Source organism: Pelodiscus sinensis, chromosome 8, assembly GCF_049634645.1.
Source record: "Pelodiscus sinensis isolate JC-2024 chromosome 8, ASM4963464v1, whole genome shotgun sequence".
Taxonomy (NCBI): Eukaryota; Metazoa; Chordata; order Testudines; family Trionychidae; genus Pelodiscus; species Pelodiscus sinensis.
The window spans coordinates 45070452-45090095 of record NC_134718.1 but is presented as its reverse complement, the minus strand read 5'-3'; the positions used below and the strand labels follow the sequence as shown (position 1 = coordinate 45090095).

The following is a 19644-nucleotide window of genomic DNA, read 5'->3' as shown; positions in this document are numbered from 1 at the left end:
TCAAAAATCCCTTTATATTCCCCTCCCATAAACTGACTTCCACATCAGGTGCTCAATAAAGAGAAGTTACTTTCTATTTTTTTTTGCTGCATTTTTAGTCTTTCATATAAATCCTTTTTTTAGATAAAAATGCACCTATCTAGTGCCCTGGATGCATGTATAACCTTTTAAAAAGTATATATCCATTTACAGTTTATAGCACCTTTCCTTTCAAAAGCTCTTAAAGCACTTTTCAGACATTCTTACAACTCCCACAAGAATCAAGTATTACTAAAGCCATTTTACGAATAGGCATACTGAAGCACAAAGACGTACAAGTGAGAGTAAAAGCTGGGAATAGAACTCAGATGTCCTCCTTACCCATTCCCAAATCAGTAGATTTCCCCAAACAATTGCCATTTGGGGTTGCGCTATTGTGATTTAGTCTGTATTATGGTGGTAAACGTGTATATTTCTTTATTCCAAAGAGCACATGATACAGTATAAACCCTGATCTACAAACATTTATGCTCATGCTTAACTTCATGCAGTCCTACTGAAATCAGTCAGGCTAGTCATGTAAAGTTAAGCACAGGTACAGGACTATACACAGGAAAACATTATGGTAGGTGTGATAGCTCAGATAGGAGCTCATACCTTACCAAACTATGTATTTGTAAAATGTATATGTTTTTATGTGCATTCCTATGAGCAAAATCTCTTCAAGGAACATTTCAGATCATGATTAAATTTTAAGAGATGTCCTTAAAAAGCTGTCAATATTTAATTGTCATATGAATTGGGAGCGGGGGGCACTAAATTAACCTATATATTATAAGGATGCTACAAATCCATATCAATACTGCATTAAAGTGTGAACTATATAGTAGAGACTGAAAAATGTAGAGATGTTTTAGGTAGAGCCCATCATAGCTGTGGATCATGTTTGTGGATCGTGGATGGATGTGGACACACATTTTGTAGCTATGCAAGGCTTTTAGCATGTTAAGCTTGTATGAGCATTAGTGAAATGGGATTTTGCATTCTTTGTGCTGTCTGGGTTTCTTTAACCACTGTTTATACTATCAGATTTGTTTCCATAGTCAACGACTAATGCAATAGATTTTCCAGGTGTTGAATTTCTTGGATGCAGTTGATTGCATTTTTAAAGCTCTCTGCAATGTTTCCTGTCATGACTGATCTATAAATCTTGCCTTTATGTCTGAGGGTATTTGGACAGTCAACTTTACCTGTATACAAAAAAAGAGAAAAGAATATATTCTTTTCTATCTGATGTAAAGGTTTTCCAGTGCTTGACAGATACAGTTAGAGCCATATTGTTTTTTCTGAAGTACTTACAGTTCCATTAGTAATGCTTTGATTCCTGCTGCTTTTTGTCCTGTTCAGTTAATGAATGTGACCCCGTGGCTGTTTCAAAAGCTGTGAGCTGTAACCTCCCTGCTGTTAAAGAATCATACCAAGATGCCATTGTGTATGTAAGATAGACAATGAGCTGGGTTTTTAATTCAACTGAACCAAAATCTGGAATAGGACTAAAGTTCTTCGTTGGGTTAGCGATGGAAATGTTCACTTCCACTGTCTGGACTGTGGTGTTTCTTGAATAAACATGATCTCAAATGTGTTTGTAGTTAATTAAAGCACATTTGCAATGATTTATGCAAGAATTCTCTGCCCTTGTTATTTCTGATGTGACCTAACAGTCTCTTATACCACCCAGATGGAGTGTTGGGGAAAAGCATTCAGTAAGGACGTGAGAGAACAATATACTTTTGTACTAAAGAAAATACTGTGTCTAGGTTTTAACTCTAGAGTTTTATTTTCCACTAAGTATCAGTTTTGACTGTCTTTCACACCAAATGATCCTTCTGCAAACACGTGTATAATTCAAAATAATTTAAAAGTTATAGTTAATCCTTAAAAGATTCCTCTTTTTGCGTCCATAATTCATTTGATTTGGAAGCCAGTGCCATTTTGAAACCAATGACAGCAGACTGGAGTAAACAGCATGGAGTGCTGTGTTCCTGGTGGTCATGAATACAAACTAGCAGCTGCACATGCATTGGCTGTTGTACTACAAGGCCTCGTTAATTACTTAGGGCATGTCTGCACTGAGGAGTTATTTTGAAATAACTCCCCTTATTTTGAAATAATAAGGTGCATGTCCATACTACCAAGCCTGTTATCTTGAAATAATGGGCTTGTCATTTCGAAATAACTCCTGAATGTGAAGAAGAATAAGTTTATTTTAAAATAGTTACTTTGGGAGTTATTTCAAAATAACATATTTTGAAATAACCTGGTAGTGTAGACATAGCCTTAGAGAGGTTCCTCACTCACATCTGCCTGCTAGGGCAGCACCCTGATGTTATCTGGAAGAAAACTATTTAAATCCCTTCTATAGTTGTATTGTACCAGGGTCATACTCTCCTCCCGAGCACTGTCAGGTTGAGTTTTTGCCTTGGGCTCTCTGATACTGTCTATGTCAGGGTTTTGTGAGTCAAAGAGATCCAGGCTGGCCACAACAATCTCCTCCTTAGGGCTATGTTCAGGATGCTCTTGGTGATGTCTACAAAATGCTGGGGTTCAGTGGCAGTCTCCTTCACAAATGTACTCCAGATCTCAATGGTAGGTACAGTCTATGGGAGCTCTACCAGATTTTCTCCCTGATGTCTTTCTAATGCTGGAGAGCCTTTCCTTTGTTACCACACTGGTTTGTGCCCTGGGGGTGTCCACTCTCCTCCTTTTGGCTTGGTTACCCGTAGATGTATCTTGGCATTCTGATGGCCACTGATAGATAAAACAGGACTGTCTGCTCTGCCCAAAAGGGAAAATCCAGGACCTCAGCAAGGGACTATATAAATCATAGAGCATAGCTGCTGTATGTGGTGGCTATATAATCATTTTGTTACTTTGGTTATGTGAACATGCTATGAGTTAGAATTGCAGAAGGGGGACATTTAAACGAGTAGGTAACTGGTCAAGATGACCTCAGGGAACTGAGGGCTCACAAGTAAACAGACAGGCCAGCCCTTGTGTGCAGCAAAGAAGAGTGTGGGGTAGCAGTGGGAAGACTGCCAGAGACAAAACAGTTGATTAAAAATAGGGTTGTGTCCACACTTTCCTCTAGAAAAAATCATCCTGAATATCTGTAAACTCAGTTCCAACATAGAATAATTAATTCCAGATTAGATAATTCAGTATCAGGGAGGAGAGAGAGAATGTTCTGTATGTGGATGCAAGGCAGTTTATCTTGGAAAAAGTTAATCTGAAATAATTTAAATCTATTTTACATATTTATGATTCCTATCATTGTAGTGTCTGATCATCTCACAATTTTTTATGTATTTATCCTCACAATACCCTGTGAGGTAGGGGAGTGCTATTATCCCCAATTTATGAATGGTGAACAAAGAGGCTAAATGACTTCATAGAATCATAGGGCTGGAAGAGACCTCAGGAGGTCATTGAGTCCAGCCCCTTTCCCAAATCAGGACCAACCTCAACTAAATCATCCCAGCCAGGGCTTTGTCAGGTTGAGACTTAAAAACCTCTAGGGATTTTATTCTCTGGTATGACCTGGGAAGTCTGTGATAGAATAGTGAATTGAATCTTAAGTGTAGATAAGTGTTCTAAATTTGGAACAATGCCACCTCTTGCGTACTTGAAATTTAGCTATCTCAAGAAGGAATTATTTAAATTGAGTACTGGATTATCCATACCTTACCCTGCTGTGACAAGGTTATTCAGAAAAAGCTATATTCTCTCTCTCTCTAGTCAGTATAACATGAATTAGAGAGGATTAAGGCAATGGTGATCAGATCTAGATTAGCTCCAAGATTAGTTTTTGGGTCTGAGATGGAAATGTGGTTGAAAGGGTCTTCTTCAGATGGCCTTTGTTCTCCTGACTACACCATTCCACATTTAAGAAAATGCTGTGAACTGGACAGGTGATGTTCACTCATGGCTTCTCCCTGGGTAACAGGAGAGCATCAGAAAAATAGCTTAAGGGACAGAGCTGCAGAGGGCTATTGCAGGAAAAAGAGTAAAGCAACAGGAAGCAATGCTTCTGTCCCTGACATGATCCTTCTTCCTCTTGAGAAGAAGCTATCCTTTCAGGAGCTTTTTAAGGCCTTTCTACACTCCCCAGCCTAATGCACAGCATAGGAGCATGCACAGAGCTATGGAAACACGTGTTGTGCCAATCTTCTACAAATATTCTACCTTTAGCCCTTCAGCAATCAGGAAGTTCATAGTCTTGCTTCCCATAGCTCTCAAAAAGGGAAAGAGGAGAACCAGGCTGAGCAAGGAGATTTCAAGTTGCATAATTTTCCCTAGTGTGGTGTTGCCAGTTCTCACAATTTTAGTACGAGTCACAAGCTATTTGGTGTTAAATGAAAGCCTGAGCACCTGGAGTCATGGGATTAGATGAGGATTTCAGGTGTTTTACTACTTTAAAAAAAAGTTTCTAGCTTTTGTGGCTATGGGAAAAAAGCTTGAAAACTTGAACTATAGGCACCCAGAAGATTCAAACAGAAGGCAAATAAAAATGTACAATTAATACTCCCACCCTATTTTAAACCAATCTTGTGTCCGATTTATGCCTTTTGAATGTTTTTGTTAGACCATACTGCTAGTGAAACACATTTGTCAAGAGATGGGACTTTGGTAAAAGAATTTGGAGGAACTGAAGGTGGGAAGTGAGGGCTAGTGAGGACTTGGAAATTGTTAGCATCTTAAACAATGGGACTATTCTTGTCCTCGTCCCATGATGTTTATCTCTGCATATGTAACCCACGATGGCAGTAGCTTTTTTACTCCCTGCTATTTTGTGTTAGAGGCACTGTAGTAAGTTGTTTTTATACTACAACTGTCAAATGAATTATGCATATTGTGAGGACAAACAATATGTTGCTTACTTGAAAGAAACACTATACATCTTAAATAGTTTGTCATTTTAAACCACAGCATCACAATGTAAATGCCCCCATCCCACTTTATGCTAATTCAGTAAAAAGTATCATTCTCACTTCCCACATTTTTACCCACATTTTTTCCAACTCCTGTTTTATGAGGTGCTTGATGTCACCCTCCCTCCCCTCTGACTAACTGTCCTGTCTCTGTCTCTGCAATTTCAATGAAAAGATTAAAAAACAATCTTGAACATGAGCTATCTGGTCCATTATTAGTCTACCTAAAGATTCATTGACAATCATGGCAAGCATATTGCCGTGATTTTCTTATATAACATAAGAACAGCTGTACTGGGTCAGACCAAAGGTCCATCTAGCCCAGTATCCTGTCTGCCGACAGTGGCCAGTGCCAGGTGCCCCAGAGAGGGGGGACCAAAGACAATGATCAAGCAATTTGTCTCCTGCCATCCCTCTCCAGCCTCTGACAAACAGAGGCCAAGGACACCATTTTGTCCCCTGGCTAATAGCCTTTTATGGACCTAACCTCCATGAAATTATCTAGCTTCTCTTTAAACTCTATTATAGTCTTGTCCTTCACAGCCTCCTCTGACAAGGAGTTCCACAGGTTGACTACACTTCTTCTTGAAGAAGAACTTTCTTTTATTGGTTTTAAACCTGCTACCCATTAATTTCATTTGGTGTCCTCTAGTTCTTCAATTTAGGGAACTAATAAATAACTTTTCTTTATCTGCCCTCTTCACACCACTCATGATTTTATATATCTCTATCATATCCCCCCTCAGTCTCCTCTTTTCTAAACTGAAAAGTCCCAGTTGCTTTAACCTCTCCTCATGTGGGACCCGTTCCAAAACCCTAATCATTTTAGTTGCCCCTTTCTGAACCCTTTCCAAGGCCAAAATATCTTTTTTGAGGCGAGGAGACCACATCTGTACACAGTATTCAAGATGTGGGCATACCATAGTTTTATACAGGGGCAGTAAGATATTCTGGGTCTTATTTTCTATCCCTTTCTTAATAATTCCTAGCATCCTATTCGCCTTTTTGACGGCCGCTGCACACTGTGTGGAAGTTTTCAGAGAACTGTCCACGATAACGCCAAGATCTCTTTCCTGATTTGTCATAGCCAAATTAGCTCCCATCATACGTATAATTGGGGTTATTTTTCCCCGATGTGCATTACTTTACACTTATCCACATTAAATTTCATTTGCCATTTTGTTGCCCAATCACTCAGTTTGGTGAGATCTTCTTGGAGTCCCTCATAGTCTGCTTCTCTCTTGACTATCCTAAATAGTTTGGTATCATCTACAAACTTTACTACCTCACTGCTTACCCCTTTCTCCAGATCATTTATGAATAAATTGAAAAGGATTGGTCCCAGGACTGACCCTTGGGGAACACCATTAGTTACCCTTCTCCATTCTGAAAATTTACCATTTATTCCTACCCTTTGTTTCCTGTCTTTTAACCAGTTCTCAATCCAAGAAAGGACCTTCCCTTTTATCCCATGGCCATGTAATTTACACAAGAGCCTTTGGTGAAGGACCTTGACAAAGGCTTTCTGAAAATCTAAGTATATCTACTGGATCCCCCTTGTCCGAATGTTTAACTCCTTCAAAGAACTCTAATAGATTAATAAGGCATGATTGCCCTTTACAGAAACCATGTTGACTTTTTTCCAACAATTTATGTTCTTCTACATGCTTCACAATTTTATTCTTTAAATAAATTTATTAGAATTTATTCTAATAAAAGATGAGGATATCACTCTATCCTGGAATTGAAATAGTTTTGTTAATTTGCCATGCACATGATTTGAAATGGCCTCTCCAATTGTAACCTAAGCAATGAGCCTACAGAAATATGCAATGTCAAGTGGGCTTGCTACATTCTATCCATGTACAACATCAATACATGTTAACAGAAGAAATGCTTGTGACACTCATTGTTTAGTGACAGAGCTGACTTCCTATTAGATTCCAGCAGCATTTGAAGATGGAGACCTTTATCAAGAGAGAGAAGCTCTGCGAGTTGGGGCTGGTGATTAGGAGTTTGAGGTGCAGGAAGGGGCTGTGGGCTGGGACCAAGAGCTTTGGAGTATGGGAGTGGGCTCAGGGCTGCGGCAGGAGACTGAGGTGTGGGCGGAGCTCAGACTGTAGGATGCAGCTCAGTGCTGTGTCAGGGAACTGGGGTGTAGAAAGAGGTGTGGGGTGCAGGGTCTGTTTTGGCAATGCTTACCTCAGTTGGCTTCTGGTCAGGGGTACATTGGAGCCAAGGCAGACTACCTACCTGCCCTGACTCTGCGCTGCTCCTGGAAGCATGTCCAGCCCCAAGACAGAGAGACCAGCTAGAGTCTTGCCACGGGCCCGATTAAATGAAGCAGAGGGCCAGATTTGATCCATGGGCCATAGGTCCCCACCCTGGCACAAGGGCATGAGCCCATCCCTGATGATGAGCCCCATTAGAAACACATTTTCTTAATAACAATTTACCATTACAATTGCATTGTGAGATTTAGTGTACACTGTTTTATTGTATATCAGTATAGTTTTTCAATCAAGATGTCATATGATACCAAGTCAAATGCCTTAAACTTCTTCTATATGAGTATGTTATGGCAACACTACCACCTTTTCCAAATACATTTGTAATCTCACCAGAAACAAACAAATATCAAGTTATTTTGACAGGATCTATTTTCCATAAACCCATGTTGATTAAAATTATATAACCCTCCTTTAATTCTTTATCAATTAAGCCACTCCATTATCCTGTCGGGCCTATAATTACACAAGTCAGTCTATTTACTCCTTTAAAATTTACTACAACATTAGCAAAATTCCAGTCTTCTGGAACTTCCCCAGTGCTCCAGGATTTATTGAAAAATCAATGGTCTAGAGAGCTCCTTAAGCATCTCTCTTAAAAAAACTCCTGGATGAATGTTATTTGGACTTGCAGATTTTCAAACCTCTCACTTCAATTGAGTATCTTTTCCAGAGATACTAGTGGAATGGAAACCGATGAAACTATATAATTTGTTTTCTCCCAAATACAAAATATTTAATGAAGACAATCTGTCTTTTCTGCATTATTATTGATAATTCTACCATTTCCACCTAGCAATGGACAAATTCCATGGTCAAGAGTCTTTTTGTTCCTAACAGATATCCTTGACTCTGCTGGCCACAGATTTCTGTTATTTCCTTTGCCAATTTTCTACAATTCCTGTCTTTTGATTCACAATGATTGCTATCAACTTCCTCTTTCTTTCAATTGTTATGTATTATTTTTATCAGTGCCTTCACCTCCCTTCTAAACCAGGGTTGATTTTTTAACTAGTATGGCCTGTTTCCTTATTCGTGGATTTCAGGGGCAACTAGTAAGATATTTTTTAATTCTCAATTACCATCCACATTTTTCTGATTAAATTCTTCCTTTTAGCTAATTTAGCTCATAATTGCTTTTGGATTTATGAAATTGGCCCTGTTAAAGCTCCATTTACATATATATTACTGATCTGGACTTCATTCTGTTTGCATATTATAAATATAATCATGCCATGATCACTTGTATCTAAGCTATCATCAGTTTGTTCTGTGATCAGTTCCTCTTTGTCTGTTAAGACAAAGTTTAATAAAGAATTACCCCATATTGAGCAATACCTTTTGAAGGAGGAAACTGTCATCTATAAAGTTTAGAGCTTCCGAGGATGTTTTAGAATTGACAGTATGAGATTTCTAGAATGCATAGCTCAAACTGAAGTCCCCTGTGTTCATGCAGCTATTTTCCTCTATATTTTATCAATGACAATTTCCAATTTGGTGGCTTGAATCAGACACCAATTAATACCCCATGATGTGCTTTATCTATTAAGACATTGACCTATAGCCATTGGTGATTATTTTCTTCTGAGTTATCAGTGACTCAAACAGGTAATGAATGCCATATTTGACAGTTCTACTTCCTAGCCCCTTTTGCTCATTCAATCATTCCCAAAGTAGGTTATATTCTTTTTGTTTTTTTCCACCAGAATGAATCAAGCTCACTCTTACTTTCCTCACTTTCACATTACAACTTTTGTGAAACTATGAAGAGCTGGAAAGAAAAAGGACAATACAATGTAATTCCACAAGACACAAATTTCAAGGGGGAATTGATCAAGGAATAAAATGAGCCCAATACAAGTTTCTTTGGGTATATTTATAATTTGTTTTTAAATTACTCTATAAAAATATAAAATGTCCCAATCTCTCCCATAATCCAATCAACAAACCCATGTGACCCCCTAAGAAATGAGCATCAAAGAGACCCTATACCATGCCTGAAAATCAACAGACTTAAGAACTCTCCACTATGGATATCTTGAATCCCAGGCAACCAAGCTTAAGGAATACAAAATCAAGTGTGTGTCAATTAATTTCTCTATTACAGCAGCCTACCAAGAGAGAGAAGCTCTAAGACTCCCCAGATGGCATCTGCATCCCAGCCCAGAGCCCCCTCTTGTACCCAAACCTCATCTCTGGCCCACCATGGAACCTAGGAGAAGCCCTGAGCTTCCCTCCAAAGGGCTATGTGTGGTCCATGACTGATTTTTTTTTTCCTGTGAGTCAATGGCCCTGATGGAAAAAAGTTCCCCATCCCTGCCGGATGCTATTGAACATTTTTATCAATGATCTAGAAGGAAATATAAAATCATAATCACAAAGTTTGTAGATGAGACAGTTGTGAGTGGTAAATAATAGAAGACAGGTCACTGATTCGGAATGATCTGGATTGGTTGGTAACATATGCAACTAGGCCCCTTCTTAGGAAGCAGTGACTCAGAAAACCATTTGAAGGTCGTAGTGGATAATCAGTTGAGCATAAGCTCTAGAATGATGCTGTGCCAAAAGAGATCATGTGATTCTTGGATGCATAAACAGGGGACTCCGGAGAAGGTGTTAGAGATTTTTAGCGCTCTCTCTTTGGCACTGCTGTGGCTACTGCTAGAGTACTGTGTCCAGTGCTGGTGCCTACAATTCAAAACATATGTTAATGATAAATAGGAGAAGATTCAGAAAAGAGTTGTGAGAATGTTTATAGGATCAGAAAACTTTCCTGATAGTGATAAACTCAATCTATTTAGCTTAACAAAGAGAAGGGTGAGAGTGTTTTGATTACATTCCCTAGGGAACAAATATTTAATAATGGGCTCTTCGATCTGGGGCTCTAGTGTAAATGTATCTGCATAATGCAAGCACGAGCCACAAGTTAAATGTTTTCATCAAGGGCCAACACCTTCAGGGTTATCCAAACCTGATTTGCCTCAGTGTGACATTGGTTATATCATTAACATACTGCAGCCACTTCCGGAAGATGGCAGCCAATGTCAGCAGTTGGAACAACTTGCTCAGAAAATTGGCTGGTTCAACTTGAGGATCTTGGAACATACACGTTATTCCAGAGTACTGTGCTTCTTCACTGCACACAAGGCTTGTCAATGTAAATCTTACCAAAGTTATGAATATTGTTACCAATGGGCAATTCAGTGGCTGTTGTCATTCAGTAACATAACACTGCTCCATATACGCTGCGAGAAGGCCTCTGTCTTGATAGTGGCAAAGAAGTGTGAGAATAGAAACCTGTCTTTGTTTGCAGATCTTTTTAACCACTGCCTAGCTGGCCTGTTTTCTAGACAGCTATTATGGTCATTTATGGCACCACAGGACATGACAGAAGAATCTGCTTGACACTATAAGTGGTCAGTGACAACAGTTGTTAAGCACTCTTCCATCACTGACTCAACTCCTTGTCCATCACAGTTTGATCTACTAGGGTGCATGTGGTAATCTCCTAAATGATTTTGGACAGGGTAGCTGTTTGGCCAGTCTCTTTAAAAAAGGTTTTTTCTACTGATGTGTGATGCAGCTGCTGTTAACCTCAGACTTCTTAGTATATCCTTGATAAGTGCCCACTGAATTATTTTTATGGTTGGCTGCTGGCTCTCTATCCACTTGTCTTATCATGAAGCCATCAAATGGCTGGGCTTATTGGACATACATTGATACATATTTTACTGGAATGAATTGTTTCTTTGAAAGTACTGTACATGTTTCCCAAGTGTCAGTTATTTCACTCATTCTGTAGCTGCTATTTTTTTTAGTCAGATGTTCAGTTTAAAGAGATGGAAAGATACAGTCTGATTTTTCCCTCTTCCTTGGCCAAATCCTACCAGTCTAACACCTTTGCCTCAACAGGAATTGTTCTGTCAGAGTGCTGAGAACAGTTGTCGCTAAGTAAAGGACTACCAGAAAAATTATCAGCACTTCTGTAGCACACAACCTGTGCAGATACTAAACCTTTATCGCAAATAAAATTTCATTATCTCAAGATATATCAATATGAAAGACTCTTCATGATCTTGTCACTGACTTCTTTTCTTTAACCTACTACTAGTTTTTGATTAATGTTTAGGCTCTTACACTCCCAGACCAAGAACTGATTTAAAACTAGAGGTTTTTTGAACTTAGTATTCAGAAAACTTGCAGTCCTACTCCTGCTGAGTCAGTCCAGAGCATGCACCAAAAAACTTTTCTCTTGTAACCACATGCTGCTCCCCAGAGCTGTCTCCTTTAGCCTCCTCATTAGACTTCCAGTCATTAAAGGGATACAGTGCAGGTAAATATAACCCTGTCATTTCCTTATGAGTGCTACAGCTGCTCTTTATATTTTGACCTTTAAGACTTAGAGGTGTTTTTATACTAATTTATTTAGTATGAGTTCCCATAATAACATCACCTCTTCCTAACTCTGGTGAAATCTTTGTCAGGATAATACAGGCGAGATATGTAGGCCTAGAATTCTTAGAACTGAAATATCTGATTGATTTAGTGTTTCAGCCCACTAGTTACGTGTCTGCCATTGACCCACGAATGCTGGATCAGTACACATGAATACAGATAACTTTTAGAAAACAAGTTGGAAAGCTGGAAAGTATGTTTTTTTGAGGTAGAGGAGAACTGCAGGCAAGGTGACAGAATATTTGCCAAGAAATTATTTAGAAAAAATAAAACACGTAAACTCAAACTCTCTTGGCAGTGGCACTTGAAGAAATAAATGGTTTATCTTCTAAATCAGGGATGGGGAATCTTTTTTTTTGGGTTGGGAGCATTGACCCACAGAAAATATCAGTTGGGGGCCACACACAAGGGAGAACCAAAAAAAAAAAAAAAGCAACCTCACTGACCTGGCCCCCAGCTCAGCAGAAGGAAAAAAAAAGACCTTCATCTCACTTCCCTCAACCTCCCTGAATGGGGAGAGGATCAGGTACAAAGGCTCAGGGCTTACTCCAGGGCTGGATTAATTTCTTGAGGAATGGGGCTAGTAGATTTTGTGGAGCCCTATAAGATCTATGATGGGCACAAAATGTGGGGTTCTGTGTGTGGCGAGGGGGCTGCTGGGGAGTAGGATGGGGAAGGGTACAGGATCTAGGCAGGAGGTAGGGTTCAGGAGTGGGGTGGGAGTGACAGGAAGCAGTGCCTGGTAAAGATTCTTCCTTATAGCATGTAGAGTGCTTCTTCCCCCTGACAGGCAGAGCGACCTGTGGCGTGCCTTGATAGGGCTCCCAAGGTTCAGGGCTTTTCCCTCCATAGCAGGGAGTCAGCATTAGTGCTTCAGCCATGGCACACCCTGCATGGCTAAAGTGCACATTGGCTTCTGCTGCTGTGTATGGGAGAGTGGGGGAAGTGAGCCTCAAGTGGGCCAAATCAAGGCAAAATATTGACTGGATCCAGCCCACAGACAATAGATTTCCCACTCTTGTTCTAAATGCTAGCCTCATTTGAATTAAAAAATTAAAATATGAGGCTCCTAGAACACAGCTGGAAACTGATAATTACTTAAACATAGCAAGTAGGCAGCTGTTTTAGCAATATGTGTTTTATCACTGAAATCAGCTAACACATCTGAAAAAATAAGACAAGTGAAAATGCTGAGAACACTGGATAGTAGGTGTGAAATGTTTAACATGTAGTGTTCTGCAGTGAATTATAAGAATAAAAATCCCTCAAGATTAATGTTAATGTTAATATTCTCTTATGAAAATAATCACAAGTGGATCATTTTCTGATGTTATAAAAACACAGAGTATTAGAACCTCCAGTTGTAATTAAGTAACTTCAGGCATGAAAATAAAAATCCAGTAGATAACAATATCAAAACGGTGCTTCTTTGTATTTTTACTCTTCCACATCACTTCTAGAATTTGTATTTCAGTCAGGCCCATATGCAGGGGGTGGGTGCGAAGTAAGCATGATCTGGCCGGACAGGAGAAGGCAGGAGCGGCTTGCTGCCCAAGCCTCCCTCCCCCATGCGCTGGTGAGTCAGAGGAAGGCTGGGGCTGATTTCCCCTCTTACAGTACTTGGAGGACCATGGGGAATGCATTCACACCTTTGTGGGTTCACATTTACAAAAAAAACCACCCTTCCCCCCGAAATTCCTGAATACGGACCTGTAATTACAAATGAAATACTGCCTTTGGCTAGAAGCAAGTGATCCTATTCAATTAAAAATCAAAAAGGGGGTATGGAGAACATAGAATGAATAGCATTTTTCTGCTTACTTGTGGTACCTCACCTTTTTTCAGATGCCTTGGTAAAGAAAAGAATGTGCTAAGGTTTTCAGAATAAATTGAACTTCCAGTACAGACCTCAGGCCAGACTTCTGTTACATGGAGGGGCTTATTGTTTAATCTTTTGCATTTGAATGACCTTTTCCATATCAAGATAACTCAACAATATGGCCATGACTCTTTCCCCACAGTGAGTATGCTAAGGAAGGAAGACTGAATTAAACTTTTAGTTTGTAATATCCAACAATATTCTATACTACAACATCATATAGTTTAAATTTTGCCAGTGCTGAAGTTCATGCTGTTAACAGAATACAGTCTAAGTGACTGTCTTTGGTTGTGAGGGCAACATTTTCATCTTCCCTGTCTGGATGTTGAAGTTTTCTGAAACTATGACTCATTAATATTTCACCCAGCAAGGTGCCATCTTTGGCTTGAATTGCATATTTTAGCTAATATCTAACTAAGCAAGTATTTACTGTTGTTACATAATCATGTTTATAAAACCTTTTTGGTAGCTGACATGGTTTCAGATGATTCAGTAAAGAAAAGGTAACTGTTGGAAACCCAGTCACTATGCGGGGGAATTGCACTGATTGCACGAATGGTCTTTTAAAAATGAGAATTATGAAGATCAAAATAATCTGTATAAAACAGGCATATAGTCACTGTATGTGACTATGTTGTTCAATGTTGTACTTAAACAAACCATGTTTGTTAGCATCATGAAGTTATTTTTCTTCATTATGCACCCAAACCAAGAAGACTGCTTTATGTTGGTAATTTAATATTGGATTGTATTGACATTATTAGGGCCAAACAGAAACAAATTCAGATGGTGGATAGCATGAAACACATTATATTGAAAAATGGAGCTACCACAGTTAATTACTGACCTTATTTCCAGTTGTATAATTATTAGAAAACTGGAATATATATACTGTGTGTGTGTGTGTGTGTGTGTGTGTGTGTGTGTATATTATGGCAAATATCTGAAGACCACGCGGTTGGAATGCTAAAGTACACACACAGATCTTTATAAATCTGGTTTATACTGAACAATCCAAGTGTCATATTTATACTCCCTGCCATTACAATGTACCTCAAAATGTTATCTCTTCATAACACAATATATAGCCAAATGACAATATATAGTACAAAGTGGAATTTAATATTCTGAGCCTCCAAAGTCAAGACAATCTTAACTTTGGGGCTTCATTTTCCCTAGACTCATTCAAACTCTGCCTAGTCTCAGATCAATGAATGGGAAGGAAAGACTTAAAAAACAGCTACCCAAACCCAGCAAAACCAAAGAGCACCAAAATTCTACAGTATGTACACCAAATGTTCAATTTTTAAAATACTCAATTTACGTCAAATATGGTTGCCTTCAATGTCCAGGAGATTATAAAATAAAATCAGAATAAACACTAGCCCTGTTTTGGCCTTGACATTACAGGCAGTCCCCGGGTTACATACAAGATAGCGACTGTAGGTTTGTTCTTAAGTTGAATTTGTATGTAAGTCGGAACTGGTACATATTGTAGGGGAAACTCTAGCCAAACATTTCTCCAGAGCTCAGTTTTATTCTCCCACACCTCACTTCCCTCAGTCCTTTATTCTCAAGCTGAGGTGTCTGCTGAGAAAAGCCGCTCCGCGTCTCCCTGGTCTGCTGGGGGAGGGGCGCTAGCTTCGCGTCTCCCTGGTCTACTGGGGGGAAGCAGCTAGTGCGGGGTTGCCTCACCCCGTTTGTAAGTAGGGATCTGATGTAAGTCAGATCCATGTAATCCGGGGACTGCCTGTAATTATGATCTTATTTATCCTACCATCACATGACAGCACATTCTTAATCTGTGATGGTTATATGCTAATGTTGCTTATGTTATGTTTAAGATGTTGTAATATACTGTGGAAGAGAGTTAATGTGTTATGCGTAGTAAGTTTTCTTATCTGATGGAGATCTTGTGAAGATGTAGAGTCACTGTAAGTGGAATTCTCTGAGGATGTAAGAATACAAATGAGAATTATTGCATATCGTAACGCTTCCTTGTTTTTAAGGGTTTGAGTTTGTGGGAGGCAAGTGTCTCTTTGAATCTGCCTTAATTCCTTTTAAACTAGGTTTTTGCATATGGGATCTATTTAAATCAGGTGCACTGCACTGATATTTACTTCTGATATACTTTTTAGATGTCACTCAATATAGTCCTAAAATTATACATTGGTCACATCTGGTGTCCCCCTCATTTTTATTTCTGAAGAATTATTTACATTAGTGTAAAACAATCATGAAACTCCTCAAGAATTATTTACACTGCAGGAATGAATTCCACAGGTGCCACAGGACTGCTTGTTTTTAAAGTTACAGACTAACATAGCTACCTCTCTGAGACTTTACAACATATTCAGTTTTCCTGCGTGGATAATTATTTTTGTGTCCCTCATTTTGGGAGTTTGTCACACATTGTGTTTCATATTTGGACCTTGAATAGTTGAGAGATTACATCTATCAAACACATGCTGGGGCTCACCATATAAATATTTTATATTAATATTTTGATTTCTCCCCTCTTAAAAATAAAAAATAAGGCAAAGGGTGGGGGCAAGGAAAGGAAAAGAAAAGAAAGTGGAGTAAGGAGGGGAAAGGAGAGTGACATCTGTTTCTATCCATTAGGCATCAATCAATACATTTTTAAGTCAGATGAAATATTTTGAAATTCATTTGGGGTCTGTTTTCTCCAAATTTTACCCCTTCCTTTTTAACTGCCAGCTCAGACAAGTCATTGTACCAAGCTTCTATCCCTGGAAGATGTATATCTGCTTTTCAATCAAAGCAATACTAGTTGTCTGGCTAAAGCACAACTTTAGAGAATCAAGCATTCTGTAACTGGGAGAGTTTTCCTACTATGGCTGTAAGACATCCATACCTCCAGCAGCAGTCTTTTCTGGCAAGACCTATGAGCTATCAAAATAAACATTCGTTATATTTCAATTATGATAGGAAATACTTGAGAGAGATAAATTATCATTAGATAAGTTTAAAATAGCATGCTATGTGAAAGAAAAACTTGTTCTCTGATAAATGTGGAAGGGTTTTTGGTCTGCTACTTAAGGAAATGCAAGATTTGTGAATTTCCTCTTGGTTTTACTTTTTAGCGTAATTGTAAACAATATACTTATTAAATTACTAAAAGGGAAATTATGTGTATTGGAGCAAACTATCATCAGTTCTACAGTATATGTCCTGCTTCTAAAAAGACAGAATGAATGAAGTAAAATGTTTTTAGTAGACCAACTTCAGTTAGTGAAAGAGAAAAATATTTCGGAGATCACATAGAGCTCTTTTTCATCCTGTTGGATTTTTGTTGTCACTGATATATAGGCTGGCTTGTTTAACTCTTCAGTTCTCAAAACCTCTTTCATTTTGAATAGTCTCTCATGCAAAAAAGTGGGCAGCAGTTATCTTGAATAGGTCTTGAAATTGATAAAGCTCTATTACATCATATTTTTAACTCGCAGATTTTTAAAATGAAACATGTAGTGCTTACTCATGGATAGTACCTCACCAACCTTGTGGCTACGTCTACACTGGCATCCCTTCCGGAAAAGGGATGCTAATGTAGCACGTTGGAATAGGAAAAAGCTGCGGGGGATATTTAAATCCCCCGCGGATTTGCCTATTCCAATGTGCTACATTAGCATCCCTTTTCTGGAAAGGGGTGCCAATGTAGACACAGCCTGTCTATCTGGCTATAACCATAGGTGCTGGAACTAAGGGTTTCAGAAGTGCTTGAGCACCCCTTGGCTTGAAATGTTTTCCATTACATACAGGGTTTCCAGTTGGGTTCAAGAGCTTTCAGCACCTCCACTATAAAAATGGTTCCAGCCTCCCTAACTGGAACACGGCAAAAACCTGTTTTTAAATATTTAAAATCAACGATATGTTTGAGAGAGTTTGTCTTTGTGTCCATCTGTCTGTTTGTCCAAGAACTTCTCCTACATAGTAAGACCTAAAACCACCAAATTTGGTATACAGCTTCCACATAATAAGCCACCTTATGTGTCTGCTGGAGCAGCAATGGCCTTGGAGAGGCACTTCTCACCTGGGCCCAAGCTGCTGCAGTGAGGAAGGGCTAGGGTAGTTCTCTCTCCCTTGGGCAGCCTGCATACTGAACCTCTCATTCCCACCTCCACCTGATGATTTAAATGAAGTGTGTATGTTTTCATTTTTATTTTCCAAAAACTAAAAAATGAATTGTGTTAAGGATCTGAGCAACAGGTTCCAAATAATTGAAGGTTGTATTTATTCAAATGGATTAAAAAAAGCTTCTCGACATGACTCTGTGCTGTTATTCAGTCACTAATTAATCGCTGAAAATAACTTTCTGACCTTCCAGAACAAACTGGAATTATGTTCACATGGTCTTAGATTTTTAGAAAAAGAGTTTTCAGTGGGAACCTGTACCCATGTTGCCTTACCTTTATAAATTGCTGTTTATCTGCTGTTTTGAAACACTGTTGCAGAATACATTAAATCACTGGGAAACTAGTACATATTAAAATGTTAATACATTATTATGGGACCACTAACATTTTTAATAAGCATTAGGGTGACATGTAAGGCCAAATATGAAACTTTTTAGCTGAATTACTAGAGCTCTACTATGCAGGGATCAGGAAGGGGAAATGGTTTTAGGTGGGGGGTGTGGGTGGGTGGGTAGGTGGGTAGGTAGGTAGGTAATCTCCTGCAAAACCCAGAACTGCGTGGAGAGGTGCTTTCCTCTAGCATCAGTTCAGTGTGTTAAGGCCAATTGGATATATAACTGACATACACCAGTCATTGATAATGGGGAGATGGGGGAAGGATTCATCACTGTAGTAGCAGATCCCAAGTAATTCCACTATTGTCTGGTGGCCTGTAGGAAGAGGTTTCTTCATATACTCCAACTTTTCTCCTTACCCTCAAAAACACTCCCAGCTTGTTGATTTATCCAAGCATAACAATTAGCATTCTTCAGCTGTTCTTCAAATGAGTGCTGTGTATATGTCTATTAATTTTATAGCTTTTGTGCTGAACCATGCTGCACTTGTTGACTTGTTTGTTAAATGGGAGAATGTTAAAAATGTAACTCTATACTTGTGAAAATGACAGTTTATATTATCTACTGCTATAAAGGAAAATGCCTATGAAACAGAGAATTTTGTGATTAGTGATTTTAGTGACATCATTTACTGTAATTACATGTTCTTAATCAGTGGAATTATCATGATCCATTAACCAGATTCTTTTATGACTTCTTGCAGAATTCTGAGTAACAACAAGATCTTGTGGTTAAAGAATGGCTCTTTCTTTGGACTGAGATCCCTGGAGAGACTGTGAGTAACTGATCAGCCTCTGTTCACTTTCCATTCAAAATGTTTCTCATATTTGAAATGTAAAACAAATACTAGGTAATAAAAATCAAAAATTCTTAGATGTATATCAGAATAGGGTTTCTAGGCAATCCTCAAGTTAATAAACAGAAAAGAAATGAGTGAACCGGGATAGAGATGAAAAATGCAGGAAAGTACTACCATCAATTTGGAACTAAAATAAACATCAAGCAAAAGGCTTGCTTTGCACTGCATGCCCTATCAAAGTGAAGACTGCCATATGTAATGGTAATGTACCTGACACAGCCTGGCTTATTTAACTTTTTAGTTCCCAACAGTTCCTTCTATTTTGAATAATTTCCTGTGCAAAAGAAATTGGGCACTATTTATTTCTTGAGTGGGTCATGAAATAGGTAAAGCTCTATTATGGAGTATTTATAACTCATAGATTTTTTTTAAAAAAAGAACGATGTGCTGTTTACTATGTAGCTTCTTTGCAGGAGTACCCAAATGAGATCAAAAAAAGAATCTAAAACATTTATATGAGTAAATAAGCAATAAAATAATTCTTCTTTTGAGTGCTAGCCCCTAGAAGTATTCCAGCCTGTATAAATAAACTAATCTCCCTCTTTCAAGAAATGAGTGACTCCCCAGCATGGTGAGAGAACAAGGACCAATAGAGTTCTGTTCACGCTGACCTTACCTCAGAAGTCTCTCATCCTGGATGCTTCTCC

The 19644-nt window shown here is 38.7% G+C and overlaps 1 protein-coding gene across 6 annotated transcripts in view; it reads left to right on the top strand.

Moving 5' to 3' along the window:
* ADGRA1 (adhesion G protein-coupled receptor A1) overlaps positions 1 to 19644 on the top strand; it is a 486631-nt gene that overhangs the window by 59186 nt on the left and 407801 nt on the right. For 5 of the 6 annotated variants that reach the window (XM_075935214.1, XM_075935212.1, XM_075935213.1 and 2 more), the window contains exon 2: positions 18842 to 18913. Coding sequence is in view for 4 of the 6 variants with exons in the window: in XM_075935212.1 (XP_075791327.1) it covers positions 18842 to 18913 (72 nt within the window). In the remaining 2 variants the exon portion in view is untranslated. Of the gene's footprint in view, positions 1 to 18841; positions 18914 to 19644 lie in introns of those variants that run through there. The other variant, XM_075935215.1, reaches the window with a different exon arrangement.